We start from the raw sequence: 27,824 nt of genomic DNA on the forward strand, positions 1-27,824 counted from the left end.
GATTCCTTTTCCGTATCCTGTCACCACTATTTACTGTGTGACCTTGGGCAAGTTCTCAACAGAGGTAATGAAATAGTATCTGTATTATAGGGGTTGTTGTGATGATTGCATTAATAGATGTAAAGCATTTAGAGCCCTGCATATTTCAAGTATGATATAAATGTTAGTATTTGTTATTTGTTTGTTTTACCATACTTGATGTTCTGAACACATTCCCATGGTATGCAGGTATGTGTATGTTGTGTTATCTGTAGGCACTCTTTGAAATAGATTGTTGATCTGAAGTTCAGTTCTAGGAAATTCCTTAGCCTTTATATCTTCGAATATTGCTTTTTTAGTAATCCTTCTTAATCTCTGTGTTTTGTTCTAGGCAGTTCCTAGGTACATTTTCCAATTTACTAATTCACACCTTTGACTTTGTTCAGCTACTTTATGTGGCCTCGGTTGCTTTTATTTCTCAGTGAATACTTTCTTATGTTCAGGTTCTCTCTCTCTCCCACTCACTCATTGCCACCTATTCTGGTTTGACTTCTGCTATTATCCTTTTTTTAAAAATATAAATTTATTATTTATTTATGGCTGTGTTGGGTCTTCATTTCTGTGCGAGGGCTTTCTCTAGTTGCGGCAGGCGGGGGCCACTCTTCATCGCGGTGCGCGGGCCTTTCACTGTTATGGCCTCTCGTTGCGGGGCACAGGCTCCAGACGAGCAGGCTCAGTAGTTGTGGCTCACAGGCCTAGTTGCTCCGCGGCATGTGGGATTTTCCTGGACCAGGGCTCGAACCCGCGTCCCCTGCACTGGCAGGCAGACTCTCAACCACTGCGCCACCGGGGAAGCCCTGCTATTATCCTTTTACCCCCTTCTTGTCTGTTGTTCTTTTTAGCTTTGGAAGGATCCTAAACATACACATTTTAAGTTATTTTCTGATTGCTATTTTTTCTTCTAGATGGAATTCCTACAATTTTTGATGTTTGTTGGCTGTCCATCTTAGTTTAGTTGTCCTGGTGTGTTTTGGAGTTTGGTTTCATATTAGATAGAATTTTTTTGTTTTCTTTCTTTTCACCCTTCTTATCCAGTGTTTTTTTGCATGCACCTTTACCTTGGCTCTGGGGTGCCCAGTCTGAAACTATGTCTTATATTAGAGGCTTGGTTTGCGATTCTTGATAACATCAGGATCAGGCTTATCTCTCCAAGAAATACAGACTTAAAGAAGGTGTGTGCTTCTGTTGAAGGAGCACGTAATTTCATTTAAACTAAATTCCCTGGCAATGGCTAGTAAGTAGCTTTTCCCTCCTCCTTTTACAAGCAAGAGAGCCCCTCCACCACAGGCATTCGTTTCAGTGAGGCTGGTTTCTAACCCAGCCTTGCATGGGGGCATTTTTAGTTCTGTTACTATCCCTACAGGATGTGGACTTCTGTGCATCTCTGTTACTTGAGCCCAGGAGAGTCACAGTTTCAGTTTCACCAAGTGCTTTGTATTTCAGGAGTTTATCTTTAGCAGGTGGCTTGGTCTTCTTAATTTTCTGTTTTATAGTAATGTATTTTAAAAATACATTTGGAACAGAGGAACACTTCAAAGTGTGAATATACAAAACCATTTTAATGGAAGTCATCATTTAAAATTAATGTATTATATATCATACATAGCCTTCAGAAAGGTCCCAGTTTGCTCTCCTACATACGAGAAGTATATTTTTTTTTTACTCCTTTGCCAATAGTGGACGTTATAAATTTCTGATCTTTGATAAAGTAATGTGTGAAAAATAAGTTTATTTTTAATGGCTAGTGAGATTCATCATTGCCCATATATTTATTGGCCACTTGCATTCTTTTATGAATTTCATTGTTCGTGTTCTTTGTCCGTTTCTTCTCCTTTAAAGTGTTCATTTTGTTGTCTTATAAGACTTTTGTTATTTTGGGAATATTAACTTTATCATATATATTTGCCTTTCAGGCTTATGAGCTTTGTTCTATAGTGCAGAAGTTTTATTTCTCTGGAGTTACTTTTTTTTCCTTTGGAGTCGGTCAGTATTTTCCTTTTTGCCATTGTGTCATACTTAGAAAGTCCTTTCCTACCATAAGATTATAGAAATATTTGCCTAGATGTACTTGTATGATTTTATTGTTAGTATTTCAAACTTAAATCTTTAATCACCTGGTGTTTTTTTAAGATCCGCGATAGGGATTCAGCTTTCCTCCATGGGAGGGCAGGAGTGAAATAGGCCAGCCGTTCTGACACCAATTATTGAATTTTTGTTCCTGCAGCTCTCTTTCTGGAGTCTTGGCTCTATTCCACTGATCAGTTTATCCTGCAGTAGTATTCCCTCTTTTTTTTGGGGGGGGGCCCTCTCACTGTTGTGGCCTCTCCTGTTGCAGAGCACAGGCTCCAGACGCGCGGGCTCAGCGGCCATGGCTCACAGGCCCAGCCGCTCTGCGCATGTGGGATCCTCCCAGACCGGGGCACGAACCCGTGTCCCCTGTATCAGCAAGCGGACTCTCAACCACTGCGCCACCAGGGAAGCCCAGTATTCCCTCTTAAATACCATAATTTGAAATTGTTTTAATATTAGGTATGGCAAATTCTCATGTTTTTAAGAATGTTTTGGCTGTTCTCATACATTTAATCTTTCATATGAATTTTGGAATCATTTCATCAAGGTCTGGGAACAAAAAGACCCAGTTGTGATTATATTGAATTTATTATTAATAAAGGGATGAAAAATGTCTTTACAATATTGAATTTTCCTATCTCAGAAAAAAGAATGTCTTGTATTCTGAGGCTCTTAAAGGTCATGAATATTTCTTGTTAATTATTCAGATATACCTTTGTTGACATTTTTATTTATTTTCTAAATGATTATTATTAATAGTTTTCTTATATGATTTTCTTTAGTCACATAACCTTCTTGAACTTTTTCTTCTAACAGTGTTTTAGATTTTGAGTTTGCCATCACATAGTCGTTATCTGCAAGTAATAATCTGATCTCATAATTTTATGCTTTTTTTTTTAATGTGACTGCATTGATCAGTATTTCTAGACATTGCTAAATAATAGAGGTACGAGCAGGTATCCTTGTTCTTGTTTCTTTCTTGGGAATTGTTCTAATCACTATACTTCCTTTCTGGCTTGAAATATGTATTATCATATCATAGCCTATGCAGAGACGATCATATGGTTTTTCTCCTTTTAACTTTTAAAGAGGTGACTTATATTAATGGGTTGCCAAATGTATTTAAATTCCTAAAATGTACCCTACTTGGTAACTTGTAAGTAATTAGCGTTACTTGTCTTTATTCCGTAATATATGGTTCTATTTTACTTGGGGTTTTTTGCATCTGTATTAATGAATGTGTTTGGACTATAGTTTTATTTTTTTAGTGCTATCTTTGTCAAATTTTATGTCAGGATTGTGTATGTTTATAAAAAGTGGTAAGTTTTTTTCTCTGTTCTTTAGGTAGTTTAGGTAATTTGGGAGTTACATGTTCTTTTAAGGCTTAAAACATCTTGGTTGTGAAATTGTCTTGCCTGATGCACTTTTATTTTTAATAACTTTATTTTGAAAACAATTCAGACTTACAGAAAATATAAAAAAAAAAGAATACAGTGAACTTCCATATTTACCAAATGACAAGTTGTTAACATTTTGCCACATTTTTTTATAAACTCTTTTTTCCCTCTATGTGCACACATGCATATTCTCTTTGCTCACACAAATACATATAAGCCAGCGCACAATCACACATTCCACTTGGTTGTCATATTTTTTCGGTCTTTAACCTCGAATTGTTCTTCAGCCTTTTTGTTTTTTGTTTCTTGTGAGCCCTGGAGCTTTTTCTAAAGATAGTTCTTTGATAACTTTCTCATTTTGTTCCAGAGTTACTGGTCTTTATTCCATCACTTCTTGGGGGGAAAAAGAAAATTGGTAATTTGTTTTCCTAGAGCATTGTTAATTTCCTTCATATTTTCATATTTATTGACAAAGAATTATACAGTATGTTTTATAAAAAACAAAACAAAAAACACCTACCTGTGAGGTGAGTTTAGCCTGTTTGGTTTCTAAATTTGAATTGTAGTTTTTCTCAGTTAGGCTAACTAGTGGTTTATCTATTTTAATCATTTTTCTCTCATGTAATTATCATATTTACCTTAATTTTTCATAACATATTCCTTCAGCTTTCCTTAGGTTTTGTTTGTATGTGTGTGGTTGTTGTTTTTACTTCTTGAATTGAATATTTAGTATACTGGCCTTCACTTTTTTACTAAGAAAGTATGAGTTTCCATGAATAAGATTTGGTTACATCTCATAGAATTTGATATGAGATTTTTCTTATTGTTTCTAAATATTTTGTAATTGTAAAAATATACAAACTCAATGCAAAGTTGATTAGACGCATGCCTTTTAAAGCAATTTCTAGATGTTTGAAGTTTTCTTTATTGTTACCAGTATCTACTGTTTGTTGTATTAAAGTCAGATAATATGGTATCATTTGTTTCCTTTCTTTTTCTTTCTTTTATTTGGTCCCCAGGGTGAGATCGGTGTGAGTGCATTAGGAAAAGCTATAAAGCTTTTGTTTTTCAATATACAATCCAATAAATGTTTGAGTTTTAATTAGTGTTTTTAAGTGTGTTTGAACATAATACATAGTTTTGATTTCAGCATATAGTATTTTTGATAGGTTTGCTATAATTATCTGGCATAAAAATAGTTACTTAGCACATAAAATTTGTAAGTTAAATTATAATTTTAGACAACACCCTCATCAATTATAAAAAGATAGCCATCCTCGTTATTGCTTTATTCCTTATGCTTGCCTTTGTCTGATATTAAAATTGCAACCCTTGGTTTCTTTTTGGTTATATTTGCTTAGTATATTTTGCCCACCCCAAAGCCCTATATACTAGGACGTCTCCACTATTGAGTTTCTTGTTTTGATTAATGTCTTGATAGCATTAATCTGTCTTTAAACAGATTTTTCAGAAATGGTACATGTATGATATACTTTTTTAGTGCTGGCATATTTGATAATATCTTTCTATTATCTTCATAATAAATGCCAACTTTGCTGGGTCTAGATTTCTTGGAATATACCCCTTTACCGTCAACATTTATAGGTATTAGTTCATTATTGCCTATCATCTGACATTGCAAATAAGTTTGAGGCCAGCCTGGTTTGTTTTTGTTTTTATTTTTTGGCATGTTTTATTTGTCTAAATTCTCATATTCTTTTTTCTTTTTCATTTTTTTAAATATTTTAATTTTATTGGAGTATAGTTGATTTATAATGTTGTGTTAGTTTCAGGTGTACAGCAGAGTGATTCAGTTATACATATACATATAGTCATTCTTTTTTAGATTCTTTTCTCATATAAGTTATCACAGAATATTGAGTAGAGTTCCCTATGCTACACAGTAGGTCCTTGTTGGTTATCTATATTTAGTAGTGTGTGTGTGTTCATCCCAAGCTTTCAATTTATCCCTCCCCTAAATTCTTATATTCTTGAAATTCATTATCTTCACCAGATTATGCTGTGGTATTGGTCTGTTTCTACTAAAATTATCTAGTACTTGATGAATGCCTTGAATCATCAAGTTCAAATTTTCTCTCAGTTTAGGATTGATTTCTTCTTTCTTTGAGGTTTAATTTCTCTTCCATTATTTGATTTTCATTTTACAGTGTACTAATAAACTGTTGAGTCTACAGTGTGTGTGTCTTTAATCTACTCACTTTTACCTCTTTATTCTTACTATCTGCATACTGGATGATTTTTCTTATTTTGGTTTTTACTTCTTGTAAATTGTTTTCTGTAAGTTCTTTATTGCTTTTCATGTTATTTAAAATAATACAATAATGTTTTATCTCTTAAATTACATTCCTTAGCTCTGTTAATACTTTTTATATTCTAGTTTCTGATTTTTCATACACACTTACTTTCTTACAGTTCTGGAGGTCACAAGTCCAAAATCAGTTTCATTGAGCCTGCAGGAATGTGCTCAATCTGGAGGCTTTAGGGGAAAAATGCATTCCCTTCCTTTTCCAGCTTCTGGTGGCTGTCATCATTCTTTGGATTGTAGCCACATCACTGTCATCTTCAAGGCCAGCATCTTCAGATCTCTCTCTGCTCTCTCTTCACATCACCTTCTCTGTGTGTGTCATATTTTCTTCTGCCTCTATAATGACACTTGTGATTGCATTTAGAGACCCCAGTATAACCCCAGATATTCTCCACCAACCTCCCCAATCAGAAGTTTTTTAAGTTAATCACATCTACACAGACCTCTTTTTTCCAGATGAGGTAATGTTTATGTGATTAAGGCCTGATGTCTTTGGGAGCCATTATTCAGTCTACTACAGGTATTGCTACTTCGGGATGAGGTGGCCACATTAGTGAAAGATCAGATTAGAGTAAATCCTCATGGATTGTATGCTGTTACAATCACAGGTATTGTCCTCTTTACCAAATGATGCAAACTCAGATGCCATGGTGGGAAAGTGGATGAAATGGTCTAGATATGGTCAGTAAGGAGTAGTGGGGACTCTGGAGAATGCATGTTGCTTGGGGAGAGGAACTAACAATATATGTGAAGGTCAAATTCAGGCTACCAATTTGTAGTCTTAGTTGGTAGCTGCTTTTTTCTTTTTTCCTTCTTTAAAAGTTGACTTTTCTGTAGTGAAATAATCTTATTTATCTCATAATCTTCATCTTGGTATTGAGAATAAGTTTTTAAATGGGAATTCATTAGCATGATTTTAGACTAAAGTATTAATTTACTAATGCCATTTATGTAGGTATTCCTAAAACTTTAATCTTCTCACTTAATTTCTTATACATTTCTCAGAACAATTACCTTGTTAATTAATCAAGGTTGATTATTTATCAGTAAGGAAAGTTAGATATTAAGCTAAAGGACTTGTCCAAAGTCTCATATTGGATAGATACGTAACTTTTAAGTTTAGTCTTATGATTTTTTGTTTGTTTTTTGATTTATATGTGCTTTGCTGTTGATGTGAGAATAATTCTAAAGAGATGAGAGTGTCTCCCTCGTGTTAAATTGGATAGTTGTGCCACTTCCCAAGTTCTTTTACTTTATATATTGGGATTTTGTTTTACTAGATCAGTATTTTTTTTTTTTTTTTTTTTTTTTTTTTTTTGCGGTACGCGGGCCTCTCACTGTTGTGGCCTCTCCCGTTGCGGAGCGCAGGCTCCGGACGCGCAGGCTCAGCGGCCATGGCTCACGGGCCCAGCCGCTCCGTGGCATGTGGGATCTTCCCAGACCGGGGCACGAACCCGTGTCCCCTGCATCGGCAGGCGGACTCTCAACCACTGCGCCACCAGGGAAGCCCTAGATCAGTATTTTTAAGAAGCTTCTTTTTCTGTAATGTTATTAAAAAGTTAAACTAATGACAAGTCTTAGAGATGAACTTAATAGTTTTAAAACATAATAGGGGGCTTCCCTGGTGGCGCAGTGGTTGAGAGTCCGCCTGGCGATGCAGGGGACACTGGTTCTTGCCCCGGTCTGGGAAGATCCCACATGCCGCGGAGCGGCTGGGCCCGTGAGCCATGGCCGCTGAGCCTGCGCGTCCGGAGCCTGTGCTCCACAACGGGAGAGGCCACAACAGTGAGAGGCCCGCGTACCTAAAAAAAAAAAAAATAATAATAATAATAATAAAACATAATAGATGTTTGCTTGTTTGGAATTTTTTCTTGAATTTTCCATGAAGTATGAGTATATGCTTTGAGTCCTTATATATCTTTTTTTTTTGAGTCCTTATATATCTTAAAATGTCTTTCCCCCTATACACATGAATAATAGTTTGGATGATATGTAATTAACTTTAACTCTTAGAACTGTTTATTCTCTACTTTAGGATTCAGTTTTACAGTTGGCAATGGCTGATATTAATTTGATACTCTTTCCTTTGAAGATTACCCAAGATTTTCCTAGAAGCTTATAGTTTTTTTTTTTCTTTTCCTTGAATTTCTTCAGTTGTGGGTAAATAGGGGTGGGTTTTTAGCAATTAATCCTCCTATATATTCAGCGAGCTTTGTAAGTTTAAAGACTTCTACTGAGGGAAAAATTTATTTCTTTGATTATAGCTTCTCTGTTTTCTCCATCAGAAAGTCTTATTTTTTTATGTTTATATTTATTCCCTGGGTGTACTCATTCTGTTACCAAATTTTTATTATTTGCATCTGCTTTTTCTTTTGAGCTAATTCGTTCAGCAAGTGTTTGTTGAAGGTCTGCTGTGCTAGGGGAATCCAGAGTGTTCAAAGGAGGCTCTCCTGAAGACCTGATTGATACTTGAGTTAATAATCTGAAGAATGAGTATGAATTGGCTAGAGTAAGAGAGGAAGGGATAGCTTTTTATAGAAGAAGTGGCATTTGTTTATGTTATTTGGAGGAAGGGGACATGACAAGTACTAGGTACTGTAAGAAAGCCCTTACGGTTGGAGTAGAGAACGTTATTGGGGCGGCGCATTATGAAGTAAGGTAAGTCTGGAGAAGGTTGATGGGCACCTGACTACTCAGGGCTTTCATGTGAGCCATATTAAGCAGTTCATTATCCCCCCAAAGAGAGGAAAGCCATTGAATGACTTTTAGTATAGAAGTGATACAGTGAAATTTATATTATCTTTTTTCTTCTGGTTTTATTGAGATATAATTGACATACAGCACTGTGTAAGTTTAAGGTATACAGCATAATGATTTGACCTACATATATCATGAAATGATTACCACAGTAAACTTAGTTGAACATCCATCATCTCATGTAGGTACAAAAAAAAAAGAGAAAAAAATTTTTTTTCTTGTGATGAGAACTCTTAGGATTTACTATCTTAAAAACATAAATATAACATACAGCAGTGTTAACTATATTAGTCACATTGTACCTTACATCCCTAGTACTTATTTATCTTGTAACTGTTAAGGTTGTACCATTTAACTTCCTTCATCCATATAATTCCCTTTCCCACCACCCCTGGTAACCACAAATCTGATCTCTTTTTCTATGAGTTTGTTTTTTGTTTTTTGGGTTTTTTGTTTTCTTTGAAGTATAATTGATCTACAACACTATGTTAGTTGCTGGTGCACAACATAGTGACTTGATATTTCTATAGATTACAAAATGATCACTGAAATTTGTATTTTGAAAAGTTTACTAAGGTTGCAGTTTGTAGAATGAATTGGAGGGAGGCCAGCATGCATGTGAAGAGACAAAATAGGCTGGTATAGAATAATGCATTGAAAGATGATGGTAACTTGAAGACTATGGTGTTAGAGAAAAAACTGGGCAGATTTGAGAATACTTAAGAAGTAGAATCCATGGAACTTGATGTTGGACTGATGGGAGATAAAGTAGAAAGAGGTATCAAAGATATGTCCTTGGTTTCTATTCACTTTGATGAATGATGGTGCCATTCACTGGCAAAAGCCATGAAAGAAAAAAAAAAAAGGAAAAAGATATGAAAGAGTACCTTGGGAGCTAGCATAGAGTGAGAAGAGGGCCTAGGTCTAAGCCTTGAATGCTAATATTTAATGGCTTGAGAGATGAGGATGGGCCTGCAAATAAGACAAGGATGGAAAAGCTAGGGTAGGAGGAAAGCTAGGAGTGTGTAGCATCTTGAAAAGCCAATGGGAAGAGTGTTTCAAGGAGTATTGTGTTGAATGCTGCTCTGAGCAGTCAGTCAGACAAGGGCTAAAATGTCCACTGGATTAAACTTGGAGGAGCTTGTTTTGATGGAAGGGCCAGACAACAGTTTGGAGCATCAACACTTTTTTTTAAAAGACTTTGAACTGTAGAGGAAAGAAAGAGGTAGGAGGTAGCTAGAGGGGAATGAGTCACCTAAAGACTTATTTTTAATGGATGACATTTGAGTGTCTTTAAAAGTTGTACTCCAATAGAAAGGGGGAGGTTAAATATAAAGGAGTGAAAGAGGATAATAATGTTATTATTCCTGGGAAGACATATAAGTCGTGTAAGATTCCTTTGAAGCATGGGCTCCAAAGCTCTAACAGAGGGATTTAACTTAAGTGAGAGTACAGAAAGTACTCTGTTATAACAGAAAGGTATGAGGATAGGATGGGTACCAACATGGGTGGGTTTTTATGTTTGGAATCAAGATGAGGAAAGACCTGAGTTCTAAAAGAATTCCTCAAAGTGATCTCATTTATTGTTTTGTTTATTGTTTTAACTGTGGTATCTATTTGGCTATTCATTGTCTCTTTTGAAAATTTTAGTTCAGTAATTGTTTTTCGTTTCCATGAACCTACTTTCAGAGTGGTTTGTTTGCTTTTTTTGTTTTTGCTTTGGTTGACAGCTTGCAGTTGTTTCATTCATTCAGTGTCATCTCATAAATTGATGGGTGTTTTCTAGTTTGGAGCTAATGAATACTGAGCTCACCCACCCACCCCCAATCGCCACCTTTAATTTCTGAATCTTTAAAAATACATCCTCTTAGTTTTCTTTGCTCATTATTATATTTTATTTAGCTCGTGTATTTGAAATTGGCATTGCCAGAAATTGCAGTTAGTTCACTGTTGTTTTCTGTTAGTCTCGGACAAAAAATAAAAGTTGGATTTCTTGCTTTTCTTCCTTGCTTTTCTCTTTACCTTTCCTTCCTCCTCTTTTTTTGGTCATTTACTTTGGTAGTTTAGAAGACAAATTATGTAGAGTAGGCAGAGGAAGAAATGACACTAAAAGAAGTTTCTGCTTTCTTCGGTGACCATCTTCCATGCCTGTCTGCCTTGTGTGTTGTCTTTTTAAAAACCTACATTTTTAGATTTCCATTACTTCATTTGCAGATATACAGGATGGCTTGTGTAGGAGAGTTAGAGTGTTAGTCCAGAAACCTAGGTCCTTTTCTTTCTTCTTTTTTTTTTTTCCTCGGTACGCGGGCCTCTCACCGCTGTGGCCTCTCCCGTTGCGGAGCACAGGCTCTGGATGCGCAGGCTCAGCGGCCATGGTTCACGGGCCCAGCCACTCCGCGGCATGTGGGATCCTCCCGGATCGGGGCACGAACCCGTGTCCCCTGCATCGGCAGGCGCACTCTCAACCACTGCGCCACCAAGGAAGCCCCCTAGGTCCTTTTCTCAGGCTTAGTGCTCAACTAGCTTTTTGACCTTGGGCAAGTCATTCTGTTTCTCTGTACCTTCTCATTTGTAAAATAGGTTTAGACAGATTATTTCTACATTTTGGCTCTGATTATTTATACAAGTTATCAAAATCAAATTTGTAAATATAAATGTGTGATTATTTTTGTAATGATTAGAAATTTCAGACTCCAAATGGGAGAAAAATTACCCAAGATTGATCTTTCTTTTCTCCTCAAATTGTGTAAAATTTTGTTCATGTGCTTATGTATCATTATCATAGATAACTTTGAGATGGTTGCCTTGGATTACAAAATATAATTTATGAATTACCATGTTTCATAGCTTGGGAAGTTAAAAGTAGTTTACGTAGCCTAGATTATCCTTTTCAGAGAGATGTGGCCACAAGGACTTTGTGCTTCTTCTCTGAACCCCATCTATGCAATAAATTGCTTAGTCTTCTATTGTTCAGTAAGTGTGCATTCCAGAGGTCAGCTGACCATTTGTCCTCATCTTTGACAGTCTATTCATACATAAGCATTAGTGGGCAATGTAGGGTATACCAAAGGTTTGGTAGTAGTAGAGAGTTCACTCCTCACTGCAAACGACTTCAGTGTTGCCATGTTATACACTGCTACCAGTGCTGCTAAATGGTATTCCATTTTTTCCCTTCTCCCCTAAGAAGCTTCAAGTCTCTCTTGCTATATAGTTTTTTCCCTCTGGATTTCCCCCAACTTTTAGATTTCTTATTTCTTATGGAGGTCTACTCCAGATTTTCCCCCCAGTTTTTATAATCAAACCTATCTCAGTGCTCATCAAACAAAGGTCCTTCAGTTAGCAGCATCTACCCTCCTTCCAATGCTTGTTTAGCAGTGATCTTTTGTTATGTGAGTATATCTTTTGATCCTTACCCCCTTACTTACATATCTGATCAAAGTAGTGTTTCTCAGAAAAAGTAGGGCTTGCTGTAAGAAGAATTCTGATATCAATTACTAAGGGAATATAATTTTCTCAACATTGTTTACATTGTCTATTTTGTCCTCTGTTAATGGAGCACCGGGGCGTTCTGTATTATACTATAGTCTGTAGTGTTTTAGTCTTCAATTTTTTACTAAAGGACTCTGCCAAAATTGTCAGTTTAATAACTCGTTTCATGGCTAATATGGTGCTTAGGGATCTTAACAGTGGAATGAATATATAGAGCTTTTTTTTTTAACTTGGGATAATTCTGAGTGGATTAAACCAAATGATCAGGTTCAAGACTCTTCGTTATGATTGTGAGATCGGTTTTACTTAATAAAAGGCAGTGGCTGAACTTTAATGAATACTTCCTGACTCAGCCTTAGGATTTTTCAATTTGGGAGTTTGGTTGGTTTTAAAAGACAAAAATGGTCACCAAATTTTCTGATTATATCAAAGATGAATTCAGTCTTATGATTGTCATAGTACTTTGTATTGAAATGTTCAGATCATCTGATAATGCTAGTGTTGTGATGAGACCCAGCATGTGCTCAGAGTAGATTTAACACTAGGTGAGAACTAGAATTTCTCTCAGAAACTAACTTAAACTTTCATGGGCAAACTGAATCGCCTTGGGATTTACTGTTTGTAGATACATGCCAATTTAATAACTTGACTAAATAAAATATTCTTTAGTAGTCCACTTATGGAAAATGACTATATTTTTAAAAAGTAAAAATTATTTACTTATAGTATGTCATAGTATTTATAAGTATGACATACTTATAAGTACTATGTCATAGTATTTATAAGTAAATAATTTCTGATAACTATTATTTTTATATAACTATCTGCTGTATTTTGTAGCTATAGTTGGCTGCTTCACCAGGCTTCTACAAATTATTCAGAATCCCAGGAGGTAAGATTTCTGAATCACCTATTTTCAGTATGTAAAAGTCCAGACACAAAATTATTTGCCCTTGACTATATTTTTGCATTTGCAGTAGAGCTGGACCTAAAATTTTATCAGATGATTGACTTGGTTTGTTACATTTTTATATTTCTAATATATATTTTTCAAAAGTTGGGGTGGTTTTTTTTTTAGAAAGGATACCCTGTTTATCTTCAAAGAATTATTTGTTTGGTAGTTTCATATCTATATCTATATCTATAGATAGATAGTTTATCTTCAAAGAATTATTTGTTTGGTAGTTTCATATCTATATATCTATAGATAGATAGATAGATAGATCGATCGATCTCTGGAAAATAACTACTGGACTTTTCTATAAAAGGAAGAGTAAGATCCCTGTTAGGTAATATCAGAATCTAGATGTGTTGTGCATGTGGGAATGTAGTCATAATTAAATAGTTTCCATTTGCTGAGTTCCTCATTTTTGCTCTACTCTGTGTGGCTACTTTGCAGCCATTACCTCATTTAAACTTTGCAGCAACATTCAGAGGTACGTATTAATATATGCCCATTATACAGATGACGAATGCTAGATTGGTGGTATCAAGTGTCTTAAGTGTACAGTTGTCCCTCAGTATTCGCAGGGATTGGTTCCAGGAGCCCCCATGGATACCAGAATGTGTGGATGCTCAACTCCCTTCTATAAAATAGCATAGTACAGTGAATACGGTGGGCCCTCCATATCCATGGATGTGAAACCCGAAGATATGGAGGGCTGACTGTAACACCTCCCACCTCCCCTTTAGCCTAGCTAAAGAAATTGAGGTACAGAGATGAAGCAACTTGCTGTTGACCTTCAGCAGATGACTTAACCTCACCATGGCTTAATCATCTTCTATCTACCTATCTATCTAGGCTTTCCATCTAATCTTTACAACAGATACACAGATGCCTAGGTTCCAACCGTACTGTGGAAATTCTTGTTTTTTTAATCTTAACTTTTCAAAAGGTCCACAGATAATTCTTTTGTACAGGCATGACTGAGACCATTGCAGTAGTAGTAAATGGTGCTTTAGAGCCAGGCAGGCTTGAATTAGAGACCTGACTCCCCTCAACTTGTCTGATGAGTGACGTTGGCCAAGTTCTTTAGTCACACTAAAGTTCATCTATAAATTGAAGATAATATTATTACCTACTTTAGAGTGTTGTTGAGAATGACTTCAGGTAACAGTTGTAAAACACTTATCAGTGATTTAGAACTCATCTTAAACATTGTCTGCTATCAAGGTATCATTACTATTGTATCTTTTGTCCAATCAGAACACTCACCCTTGCCATATTGTGTATCAGCTTGGTGTCAGAAAGGTAATTTGATGAATACCACCATAAGGAATGAATAATGGCTAGTTTTCATTATTTAACCTCCATTAGTGGAATTGTAATAGGACACAGACAAGTAGGCAGGAGATCATTTTATCATACCAATCAACCAGACGTCTCTGCTCTGTATTAGTTTGGCCCTCGTAGGATAGAGGAGGGAGAGGTTGCTGGGAAACTGTTTCCTTTCTGAGTTGTTTTTCTTCTTCTTTTCTCTCCCAGCTTCTTCTCAGAGCTTAGCATCACTAGCATCATCAATCCCCTAATCTCCGAAGTGCATCCTGATTTACCTGGCTACTTTTCCCCACTCCTTCCCATCTCGCCTTCACCTCCATTAAATCTCATTGTATCCTTCCTTCAGATTGCATTAAATTGTGACTCATTTGATCACTTGGACCCCCAAGTCTCTACATTCTAGGCCATTACTCAAGTAAAGGCCAACTGTCTTCCTGCCTTTTGTAAGCTCATTCCAGACCAAGGGTTTTAGCTTTTGATTATTGGGAAAGGATTAGATTAGCTAAGCTTTCAGGCTTGTCCACAGTGCTGTCCTAGACCTTTTGATCTCCTTTTCTGTTTATACCAAATGGTTATAGAGTACCATATGATGATACGTGTTATTACCACTAGATTAGGTTACAGTAGATGAATTTTGTTATATCTACATATGACAGTCTTTGTTATATGTATGTATAATTGCTTTGCAACTTGAAAATTGAGGCTGAACCACTTACAGTAATCTAATAACTTATTGGCTTTTCAGAGACTGAAAAACCTATGGAAAAGGTAGAATTTGAGCTAGACATTAAAGGATGGGTATACTTATTTCTAAAAGTAAGGAGGAAAGACTTAAGGGAAGGAGCATGCAAATTTGGATCATTGTGAGTAGATCTTTTTCTACTTTTTCAGAGAGTTGATGTAGTAGGAATAAAACTAGATATTTGGAATCAAACTTGGGAAAATCCTGAATGTTCAACTAAGATGTTTGAATTAGTAGGCTTTTGGTATGTCCTGTGAATTCATTTATTTGTTTTTTCTTGATTAATATATACATACAACTTAGTTCTGAGATTCCCTAAGAGATTCACATATTCAATGCATCCTTAACCACTTGACATGGTTCATGTAAGCTGATGGCCACTGCCAAGTCTCTTTTCGATTTCAAGTACTTGTTCCTTGGGGAGAGTGTCAGATCAGCTACTTTTATCATGATGCTTTAGTTCTCTCTGCCTGTTGTACATTCTGAGCTGTGCCTGATCAGCCTTTCCCCCAATTCTTCTTTGTTAATCATCAGGTTCCAAGTCAGCAGTGAGTGTCTGCTTATCACAAGAGTTGTGAATTCTTATTTAAAGCTTTCTTTGTATTTCCTTCACTCTTAAAAAGGTTGTTGGATATGTAGTTTGTTTATACGATAGTTATTAACTTTCCTGTTTCTCTTCCTTTGCAGACCTAGAGGATCAAGACATAATGGGAGCATTTTTAGACAAACCAAAGATGGAAAAACATAATGCCCAGGGGCAGGGTAATGGGTTGCGATATGGGCTAAGCAGCATGCAAGGCTGGCGAGTTGAAATGGAGGACGCACATACGGCTGTGATCGGTTTGCCAAGTGGACTTGAAACATGGTCATTCTTTGCTGTGTATGATGGGCATGCTGGTTCTCAGGTTGCCAAATACTGCTGTGAGCATTTGTTAGATCACATCACCAATAACCAGGATTTTAAAGGGTCTACAGGAGCACCTTCTGTGGAAAATGTAAAGAATGGAATCAGAACAGGTTTTCTGGAGATTGATGAACATATGAGAGTTATGTCAGAGAAGAAACATGGTGCTGATAGAAGTGGGTCAACAGCTGTGGGTGTCTTAATTTCTCCTCAACATACTTATTTCATTAACTGTGGAGACTCAAGAGGTTTACTTTGTAGGAACAGGAAAGTTTACTTCTTCACACAAGATCACAAACCAAGTAATCCGCTGGAAAAAGAACGAATTCAGAATGCAGGTGGTTCTGTAATGATTCAGCGTGTGAATGGCTCTCTGGCTGTGTCGAGGGCCCTTGGGGACTTCGATTACAAATGTGTCCATGGAAAAGGTCCTACAGAGCAGCTTGTGTCACCAGAGCCTGAAGTCCATGATATTGAAAGATCTGAAGAAGATGATCAGTTCATTATTCTTGCATGTGATGGTATTTGGGATGTCATGGGAAATGAAGAGCTCTGTGATTTTGTAAGATCCAGACTTGAAGTCACTGATGACCTTGAGAAAGTTTGCAATGAAGTAGTCGACACCTGTTTGTATAAGGTAGCTAGACTTTTTTTTTTTAGATGAAATGAATTTATGTCATCTTAATTACTACTCTAGTATATAATCATCTTAGAACCTATAGTACTCAGAAATAAGTTTTTGGTACAGTTGCAGGATACTTTTCATCAATTATGAAAATAACATAGGAAATACTTCTTAGAAATAAATTACGCGGTTACCAAAAATGCAAGGGTTATAATCTGAATGTTTAGTCTTTTAGTAACCATGACTACTTGAGCTTTTTAATATTGTGGAATTTTATCAAAGGTAAAAAGAGTGTATCATGTTTTAAAAAAGGAAATGGGGAGGGTTAAGCCTCGGTGTCTATATATGAAAAGCATTTTAGAATTTTAATATTTTATTTTTACCATGTGATATCTCAGTACATTTATGGAAATACTTTGAGACTATGGTCTAATGAATCTGTAGCACCAACAGAGGATTTAGTGATCATTTGGTGTGATGTAATAGAAATAGCCTTGGACATGGAGTCAGAAGAACTTGGTATGAGACTGTGTATGACTTCAGGTAAGCTATTTAAATTGTCTGGAAAATCAGTTTCTTTAATTGTTTAAAAAAGAGAGAGAAAGAGAGATATTATTACCCTGTCTCATGGGGTTGTCGGGATGATCAAATGGGATCATGTATATAGATGAGCAAGAGAAGGCTCTGTGGACTTAAAGAGTCAGACCTGGAATCAAATCTTAACCTCTGTTACTTTTGTACTCTATAGTCCTGAACAAATTGTTCCACCTCTCTCAGCTATTGAATGGAGAAAATAGTATCTAACTCATAAGAGTGTTGATGAGCTAATGTATACATATGAAGTACCTAGTTTTAGCAAACAGTGTGTGCTTGATACATGCTGCTCCCTTTTCTAGAAAAGTTAAAAATGTTACACAATTTAATTCTTTAGTTTCAGTGCTAAGACTAGAATCCAAGTCCTTGACTTAGGTGCAGTGTTCTTTACACCACAGTTCTATTTTGTCAATAATGCTCATTAACTAATTCTTTGTGTTTGTTTGTTTAACAAATGGTGATTTTATAAAACTCTTCTGAGGCTGTATATTTGATGTCCTTTTAAAACTCAGAAATAGAAAAGTCAACATAATATTCTTTGTGGTTTTATATACACAACTGCCAGCTGTACTTAAAATCTTAATTAAAAATCAGGTTTATGTAACATCCAACACAAATCAAGTTTATGTAACATCCAACACATACGTTTAAAAAAATCAATAGAGCAACAACTTGATAGTACACACTATTGTTAATTTCTGAGTTTGGGGGGAACCAAACAAGGATGCTTATGTTCTTTGTCCCTTTTAGTATAAAAAAGGGACAAAGTAGCATTCATTTGTTAGGTTTATCCTGTAGCACTTGAGAGTTAAATACTTGTTAACTAAATTAAAAGCTGTTTTCTTGAGAGACTTGGTCAGATTCAGATATTAGTAAATTATGACTCAGATTCTACTTTATCTCTTCTGCATTATGCTCTATTTTAAAAATTGTTCAGTATCTTATCATTTGCCTCATTTTATACAATTTTCCCCCAATATTTTAAATATTAAATTCTTTGTATTGTTTGCTTAAATGAATGGTATAACTTCAATTTTCCCATATAGGGGAATTAAATACTTAAAATGTTAGAACTCCAATTATTAATAGGAAGAGGAAATCTGATTTTTGGGGAGGCCAAAATTGACTCAAGTATTTTAATTATAGCATTTTGAATATCTAGGTGCCTTTAAAAACGAATGTACTTCCTAAAAGTTAAACCTTTTTTTTTAATTATGAAAGTTAAAAGCTGGTTTATAAACTTTATATATGTAGTTTTACTTCTAATTCCATATTTCTACTTATTATGAAGTAAATGAATTAGCCCCATAATTTATTTTAAATGTAAATTTGTCAAAAAAATAAATTTGTCAAGTATATGTGTAACTACAGATCAAATCATGTTGTAAAGAATATGACTAGAATTTTCTATCTTGTTTAATTGAATGAATGTATGTGTGTATGTGTATTTGTGTTAGGTATCACTTCATGTTAAGTAGGCCACCAGTAAATGTTCAGAAACATTTGTTTTATAGAGCTTTAAACTCTACTGCAACAATCATTTTTTTAATCTCTGTAGTGTTTCTCTCCTGTCTTTTGGAGTATTGGTTATTCTGTATACCATATGTACAATATATGTATTGGGGGGTGCCCCTCCACATGTGCATATATATTTTTCTCTCCTTAAAAACAATATATGTTTTCACTAGAGCAAGTATAATTGGCATGACTGTAAAGGTTCTCAAAGCTTTGAAGAGCAGAAAGAAAACAAAATATTTTCTCAAACTTTTTTCTTCCCAGGGAAGTCGAGACAACATGAGTGTGATATTGATCTGTTTTCCAAATGCACCCAAAGTATCGCCAGAAGCAGTGAAGAAGGAGGCAGAGTTGGACAAGTACCTGGAAAGCAGAGTAGAAGGTGGATCATTTAACAAAAAATAAGTAGCTTTATTAAAGAAAAACCTCAACATAATCAAACTTTAACATTTTAGCTTTTAGATCTTTACATGCCTTTGACATTTAGTGTACAAAAGTGGGAAAGGGCATTTCTGTAGTAGCTGTTTAGATATTTGTTATTGTCCTATCGCAGTTATATTAGAAATAGCAACTCGGATGGCCCAGTACATTCTGTTCAGGATATATTTGTTTAAAAAGGCTAAAGTGTTGTGTGCTTTCAAATTCTTGATGAATTCATTGGCATGAATAATTTTATGCCAGGAAAGTCTAATTTGTGGTTTATTTAATTATAAACAGATTTTTAATGACGGTGATAATTTGAATACCATCTTTTTGTGTAAAGCTGTGTGTATGAATTTAAGACCTTTGGGACTTTTAAAAAAATAACTTGAAGATCATAGCCTGGTTATTAACAACTTTCACGTGCCACAGCTTTTAAAAATTTATTTTAAACTGTTCCAAAGCTTCTTGCCTAAGCCATAAACTGCCTCACCTAGACAACGTAAACCTGAACAGAAGACATACCTGGCAGAAATATAAATGCTGGATAAAATCAAGAAATAAGTTGGGAATTACAGAAGTGTATTTGTCATAATTCTGCAAATTACTTTGAGACAATTAGAAAGGTATTTGTAACTCAAGTGTAATGCCTTTAAATATTTGAAAAACTTTTAAATGATCATTGATGCAGCTACTATTTGCCATAACTATTAAGTCTCCCCAGAGAATTCCAGTTTACTGCATATATGCAATAAGCATGTAGATTATGCAGTTTCTTTAAGCAGAAAAATTTGACATGCCAATAATAGTGTTAAAATGCATTTTTGGCTCCTAATGTCATTACTTTGCACATTAAAGACGTTTAATAGCATGTAAACATTGATACACTATACACTATTATATCCTCCTGTGCCTGCATTATTAAAATTAATATGCACTTTAATTTTGTTTTCTCCCTTTTTGCTGTTTGATACCAATTATAATTAGTCTGATATTAGAATCATGGTTGGTTTTGATTTTTCAGTACTGTCTGGAGCTGCTATTTTGTTTTTATTTCTCTCCCCTACTTGATAGTGATATATCTAGTGTGTGTATATAGTATTTAGTATTTCATTCACTGGGCGTACTATTCAGTGAGTTTGTTTCCTCACTGTTTCCAAGGGTCTTGGAAATTTTTTGCTTTAAGTGATTCATTTCAATATAAGTTATCAGTGAGATAAAATATTTAGAATGCTACCAAGTCATAGCACATTGGTTCAAACTGCTGGTTAGTGGAAAAATATGAAACCTGAAGAAGAATATGTATTGGGATATGTTGATATTTAATTTATTGGCACTTTAACCTGAGTGTACATGTTTTCTTACCAATTTAAAGAAATAATTTTTATTTACTATGAAATGGGGTCAAATTTTAGAAATGAATTGCTATTTTTTCTCTTTAGTGTGCACTCTTTAAGTTTTTGATGCAATTCTAAATAATTGCTTTAGATAAGTAATTTATGTTACAATATTAAGTTTTATATTGCTTATTATCAAGCAAGAATTGCCACCTGAACAGACTTTACATTAATACTCAATATTTTTGGTATGTTGAAGTGTTGTTATACTTGTACTGTTCAACTGGAGATTATTATGTCATAAATTAAGTACAGTATTATTTACTGAGGTAGATTTGATGAGACTGCATCTAGTTAAATATTACAGTAACTAAAACCACTACTATATTTAAAAACATAGAATGTAACTATTTGCATTGTAAAAGTTGTTATATGTCTTAAAAAGTGATAAATACTGCAATCAGCTTCCAAAACAGGCACTGAATACCTTTTTCTTTTTTTCTTTCTTTAAATACATGCCTTCACTAAATTGCTGTGACCTATTAAACCTCATTTTATTTGCTTTGAATACTTTTGGCTTCTCTGTCCACACCACAGAAAAGGACAAAGGCTTTTTAGCTCTCCTCCTATGATATTCTAAATACTTGACTCTCTAGGGTTGTGAAAAGATTCAGCTCATAATTTAAACCATACCACTTAAGGTTGTGGTCCTTCTACCGATTTAAGAGGATACTTGTGTCATGTATGTATTTTTGTTTGCTACTGACTGCCCAAGCTTTAAAGTTGCTAATTTGGAGATAACTGATAGAATCCCTCAGACTTGGTGGAGGGTGGGGGGGCAGAATATGTTTATACATGAATATGTGGAACATAGATATTCTATACATATATTCCTTAATAAAAGCATTCAGTCTTTTTACAATTCTAATTAAAATGTATAGTTCAAGAGCAATTAAAGGAATATTTCTTAAAATTTCTTTTTCTTTATTTTTTAAAACAGAAAGAAGCAAGGCTAGTGTAGTATTAATGGTCAGATAGTTTAAGTGTATTGTCCCATGTGGAATAGGAGATAACTGTTTTTAAAGTCTTATATTATTTTTTTAAAGAATTTGTCTTCCTGTAATTTTCTTCACAATTAAAATATCCTAATTTTTATATTTTAACAAAGGAGATGTATGAAACATCAAATATAGATGATTCAAGGTAATGTTTTTACACCTGAAACCATCATTGATTGAATTTATCATCAGTGTTCATTTATATTGTATCTAGTTATCTATCCAATAATTGTATTGGCTTAGCAGAGACTGTATGTTAAGTGTATTACAGCTTTAGATTGTGAAATTGTGCAGTTTAGGTCAACATCAAATTCCTTTATTTTTGTACAGCAAATTTCCAGCATTAGAATCATGTAGAATAAATATACTAGATGTTAAAGATTATACAATAAAGGAACTTGGCAAACCAAATCTGAGATCCTTGCTTTTTGTTCAGATTAAAGACTGGTTTAAAAAAAAGAAAAAAAGAAAAAACTAAAAGATGGTAAAATTTGGCCTTAATCCTCAAAGGACAGTTTGAGCCATTTAAAGAAGTATGGGTAGCAATGTCTTTCTTTTAATATGTGGCTTTAATGATGAATTAATATTTTGAAACTTGATCAAAGGATGAAAGGTCTTTACATGCATTGTTATTTTCAAAGGTATTTACAAATTGAGAACTAGAATGATCTACAATGATGACAAAGAAAATTTCTTAGTGTAAATAATGGAAAACAAAAAATTGAACATATAACTTACAAATACCCTTGGCATGATCTTACGTTTAGAATAAATATGCTGAAACTCCAGGTAAAGACTTCCTGTCCTTAAAGTGAATAGTTTGAGAGCTCTTTAAGTTGTCTGTGCATAATGGTTGGTATTTTGTGGTATGAATAACAACATGCATCTGCATGGCAACACTGCCGATCATATCACTCTATCCATTTAATAACTGAATGTTTTGAAATTAACAATTTTAAATACAGTTGTATGGTTTATCAGATTTTTTCTTTTTAAAAATTTTGTCCTGAAATTTAGCCTTTTTCTATTCTGTAGGCTTTTGTTCAAGTAATCAACTAAGGAAATGGTATATATCTATTTATTGCTTAAAGATACTTTAGACAAAAGTTAAGCTGAGAGTGGTGTTCAAGTACATGACCTATTCTGCACATGCTACTTAAGTATCATTTTGCAAATATAAACATATGTAAATATGATTTGGGTTAGTATATAATCAGTAAATCCCCCATACTTAAAGGTTTTTTTTTTCTTTTTTCAAATCTTGAAATTGTTTATTTTTTTAAAAAAAATCTGTGTACTGTATTTTCAGGGCAAAGTTCAGGAAACATGTTTCCAGTCTAAAGAGAGGAGCTAATCTCCTCAGATGTAATTAGTTGGCATCTTAAGAGGAATATCCTCATTTGTACACACATACCCCTGATTATGGTAATACATTGATTTTAATATGAAATTTTTCACATTTTTATCTTGTTTATTTTCATTCTTTGAAGTTAATCTGGAAAGTATTGTATCTCTTGTATCATTTTGTACATCCCTTTGTCATCAATTTTCAAAGGTCAATTTGATTTTTATTTTTTTATATAGTTTAGAAAATCTCAGATGTGGTAAATGCCATCTTTAAAAATCTAAGTTATCTTTCAGTTTTTTAAATTATTATTAACTTTGGATAACACTTACAAAAAAAGTACTTCTGATTCCCAGAAATCATAAAGAAGCAGGGGGAAGGCGTCCCTGACTTAGTCCATGTGATGCGTACATTAGCGAGTGAGAACATCCCCAGCCTCCCACCAGGGGGTGAATTGGCAAGCAAGTAAGTTATATTCTGCATACTCTTACCATCTATCTCTGTACGTGAAAATGTTAGGTGTCCGTTGATCAAATGTATATTTACCTAATTTCTAAAGTGACTTCAAAATGTTTAACCTGTGGTTCGGTGTTTTTCAGTATTAATGATATATGGTGCTTACTTAGCATAGGTATCAGAATATCATTGTAACTAATTACACTGAAGGCTGTCTTCAGTGGAGGCTTGGATTACACTGATTGCCTCATATAGCATAAATGAGATAATACAGTGAAAGAAATTTTTAAAGTAAATTACATAGTACTACAAGATTCTTAAGTGTCATTATTATTCCTACTGTTATCATTGGATTTTCTTAATCCATGGATAACTGAACACCCCATGGATGAGCGTTTTTCTCTTCTTCCATCTGGGCCATTTTTCTGTATCTCTGATTTTCCTAGTGTTTTTGGTTGTTGATGCTGGTTGGTTGGGTTTTGGTGTAAGGGAAGATAGGTAGATGCATTTCTTGCTTTTTTTCTCTTTTCACTTTAGTTCCTAGAACTGTGTGCTAATATGTGTTAGATACTAAGCTTACATCTTTATAAATTACAGTAGAGACTTTAAGCAATTTTATAATTCAAGGCTTAAAACATTTTTACCTCCGATATCCATGTAATTGACCTACAAAAATATATTGACTAATTTCCTTGATCCTCCACTTGATCTGTAAGTGTAGCTATGTTCTTTAATCATTTCATGTAATTGTAAAACTTCTTGTTTGAAGGTTTTGTTTTTTGGAAATTGTTTCTTCCAATATGATCTTCTGTGAAATGACTGTCTATAAAATTGCTTCAGATCAGTTTTGTAAGTAGGGAGGCTTATAACTTATAAATACCACTACTGATTTCTTACTTTTAATAAAATATTATACAAAAAGTAATTCCTAGACTTGCCAGAGAAATGTCATATTTGACATTTCAGTTTTAATAGAGCTTTTTTAAAGGGGCATTATGAAAAGAAGAAATTTAAGTGTAAAATATCTAAATTATTTTACCATAACAGATATTGAAGTTATTTCTACTTCACAACATTCAGCTCTTAACCAGAATATATTAATATATCTTAAGAACTGCATTGTCATTTCTGACTCACAACCACTAAATGCCAGTTCAAATAGAAGTAGCCCATATAGACTGATTTTTTTCCCAAGCCATGACTTTTAGTCTTCTATTAATTCCATTAGCAGAGTGTTACATTCTAGAATAAATTCACCGCTACTTTAACAGTGGGGCCCAAATATCTTAAAGTATGGCTCACTTATTGACAGTAAGAAATAGAACTAAAATAATTTAAGTGTATGATTATCTTTGACATTTTAATGAACACCTGGCTATGAGTTACTAAGCAGTTTTGTGCTCTGAAGAATTAACTTTCTGCATTTTTTTTTTCTAAATTTAGGCGGAATGTTATTGAAGCCGTTTACAATAGACTGAATCCATACAAAAATGATGACACTGTAAGTGGCATTTAGCTCCCTCTGCTTTCCCTTCCCCTCTACTCTAAATGCATATCCTTCCTACCTGTTTTTGCAGAGCTGTTCATTGCACCCATTCTCTTACACACACCCCTGACTGATTGCTCTGAACTCTGCCAGCACCACAGTTCTAGTGCTTGAGGATATAATCATGGTGAGTGGCCATTTAACTCAAAAAAGAAGAAAGTCCCTTTTAATTATTCTGGTTTTTTAAAGCCTCTCCAAGCAATCAACTTCAGAAGTTTTCCGCCACTAAATGTTTTTTTGAAGTTGGGAATATCTCTGCTCAGAATCTTGAATTAATTCTGAGTTTTGTAAGCAGCTGTAACAGCTTCAGAATGCCCATCTCCATTAATGCCCATTCTTTGCCAAGAACCGTGCATATTTCATTTAAATACTAGAGAATTCTGTTTATATAAAGACATTTAGAATGCCCCATTCTCCAATTAAGTTTCCTGTTACAATTCTGTTGTAGTATGGTGATTACAGAAAAGTGGTAACTTAAAATCATTTGGGCCTGGCTCTGAAATATTTTATATATTGCATTATGAAGCTTCCTCAAATCTCTTATTACTTGAGGTTTTTATGCAATAAAAATTTGTAAAGGTAGTGTTCTAAAAATAAATTGGGTTTATTGAAGAGAAAAATAAAATTCTTTTTAGTAGTTGATTGGTTTAGAAATACATTTGGTCAACCTCATGGTAAAATCATATTTCAAATATTTTATTACAGAACAAAACAAAGGGTTCACAATTCTTTGAACAGATTAAATATTGATATTTCATAAACACATGTACACATATTATATATTTTAGAAAACATTTATATTCTGAAGGTCAGCTTTACAAAACCTTATCTTTCTGCATTACCCAGGAAATAATGCATCTCTAAGTTTTAATTTAGTTCCTTGTTTTGCTTTGTTTCCTTTTATAAAGGACTCTACTTCAACTGATGATATGTGGTGAAACTGCTCATCTAGCCATGGAGTTTACCTTCACCTCCAAAGGAGAGTACAGCTCAACTTCCTTGAACCTTTTAAACATCCATCTTCAACTTTAAAGAAGAGCATGTATGACATGGGTGAGAGTGATTACACCAGAGAACTTCAGCAGTACCACAGCTAGCCCAGAACTGATTTTTTTTTTGTAAATTTGAGACTTACGTAAACGTGATTTCAAACCATAATACATGTTGTAAATCAGACTCCAGCAATTTTTGTTGTATGATTTTGTTTTTTGTAAAGTATAATTGTCCTTGTATAAAATGCTCATATTTAATTATGGATTGCTTTAAATCACTATCAAAGTTATAAGAAATGTTTGGCTTGTTGTGTGACGCAACAGATATATAGCCCTTTCAAGTCATGCTGTGTTTGGACTTGGGGTTGGGACAGGGAGAGCAGCAGCCATGTCAGCTAGACGCTCAAATGTGCACGTGATTATGGAGAATTATTCCAAAATCTTACAAAGCTGAATATCCAGGGAGTTAATTGAAAACTAGTTTAATGTTTTTGGCAGTGGGATTGGCATTGTCGATAAAGCTGGTCCCTTCATTTAACTGTCTTTTAGGTTCTCTCCTTGTTGCCATGAGTATTGCAGGTAATACAATATATTCATAAGAATATCAATCTTGGGGCTAAAATGCCTTGATTCTTTGCATCTCTTTTACAAGTCCTTACATTTAATTACTAATTGATAAGCAGCAGCTTCCTACAAATAGTAGGAGACTGCCACATTTTTGCTATCATGATTGGCTGGGCCTGCTGCTGTTCCTAGTAAGATATTATGAATTCCATTTTATCAATAAAGCTTGATTTAACAAACAAGAAATTTAATCATGTATGTGTAATTCCTCCTTTACTCCGCCCTTATTTTAAAGCACCATACCATTGTAAATGAGAATTTTTCTCATGGGGAAAGATGTTAGTCTCTTTTAATTGGAAAATACTGTAACTCAAGGCATAAATGGAACTGTTTCCCTTCCATTAGAAAGGCTATAAAAGATTTAAGTCTCTGTTGTTCCTTGATCTATTTTTAAATGGGTTTCTTTCAGGCTGCTTATTTTTTCATTTAGATGTGTTATCAGCCTGAATTTGCCTACTGTTCAGTTAAAATAATTGTCAAAGCTTGACAATCTAACAATCTATCGTAGGGGTGTATGTGTGTTTGTGCGTGTGTGTGTCTGTGATTTTTAATTAGCCCATGTCTTTAGAATCCAAGTAGTTAAGATGTATTTAGTGATTTGAAATATAGCATGTTGATAATATTTAGCTGTCGGCCTTTAAAAATAACTTTCAAAAGCTTAAAGAATTGTAGATATAAAAATAACCTAATTTAATTTAGGCTTAAATTCCTCTGATTAAGCATGTGAAAGTAAGTTTTAAAATCTGTCTCATTGAAAAGACTCTACTGTTCTGTGCCCTTCTGTATTTTTGTCTCTTTAGGTTGAATATTGTATTTAATCACCATGTAATTTAATCATTCAGTAAGCAGATTCCCCACTAGAAAACTATTAAAATGTAAGATATAAATACAACACTGAATACAAAATCAAAACTGTATAAAAGGTAGTATAATTTTGTTATATTTGTTTTTTCCCTAACTTGGAAATATATGTATTTGTATATATAGCCTTAAAACTAATGTAAAGTTAGGAGAGTATTGGGAAGAGTAATGTGAAATATCTCAGACTTAAGTAGTTATGTACCAGCAAAATCTTTTCATTATCCCTCTTATTTGGGAGATGATTAAATGTAACTTAATTGTATTTAATTTATATCTTAATCCGGCATGAAGAATTTACAAGTGCTATTTATATTTAGAAATTCATAACAGTTGGAATTACAGAACCAATTCCGTACTTAACTTACAAATAAATGCTTAATGTCTAAATCTGTGGTAGAGTGCGAAGTATGATAATGTTCTAAGTTACGACTGTAAGCATCTAAATGTAC

At 34.3% G+C, this 27,824-nt stretch overlaps 1 protein-coding gene across 2 annotated transcripts in view; it reads left to right on the top strand.

Moving 5' to 3' along the window:
- PPM1A (protein phosphatase, Mg2+/Mn2+ dependent 1A) overlaps positions 1-26,700 on the top strand; it is a 42,722-nt gene extending 16,022 nt beyond the window's left edge. Inside the window, exons 2-7 of one of the 2 annotated variants that reach the window (XM_082617950.1) lie at positions 12,919-12,970; positions 15,786-16,639; positions 19,001-19,118; positions 23,253-23,361; positions 24,796-24,853; positions 25,807-26,700. In XM_082617950.1, the coding sequence (XP_082474076.1) occupies positions 15,806-16,639; positions 19,001-19,118; positions 23,253-23,361; positions 24,796-24,853; positions 25,807-25,836 (1,149 nt within the window). In that variant the 5' untranslated portion in view covers positions 12,919-12,970; positions 15,786-15,805 and the 3' untranslated portion in view covers positions 25,837-26,700. The remainder of the gene's footprint in view (positions 1-12,918; positions 12,971-15,785; positions 16,640-19,000; positions 19,119-23,252; positions 23,362-24,795; positions 24,854-25,806) is intronic. The other variant, XM_082617949.1, reaches the window with a different exon arrangement.
- The last annotated feature ends 1,124 nt before the right edge of the window (positions 26,701-27,824 follow it).

Source organism: Mesoplodon mirus, assembly GCF_964341445.2.
Source record: "Mesoplodon mirus genome assembly, chromosome: 4".
Taxonomy (NCBI): Eukaryota; Metazoa; Chordata; class Mammalia; order Artiodactyla; family Ziphiidae; genus Mesoplodon; species Mesoplodon mirus.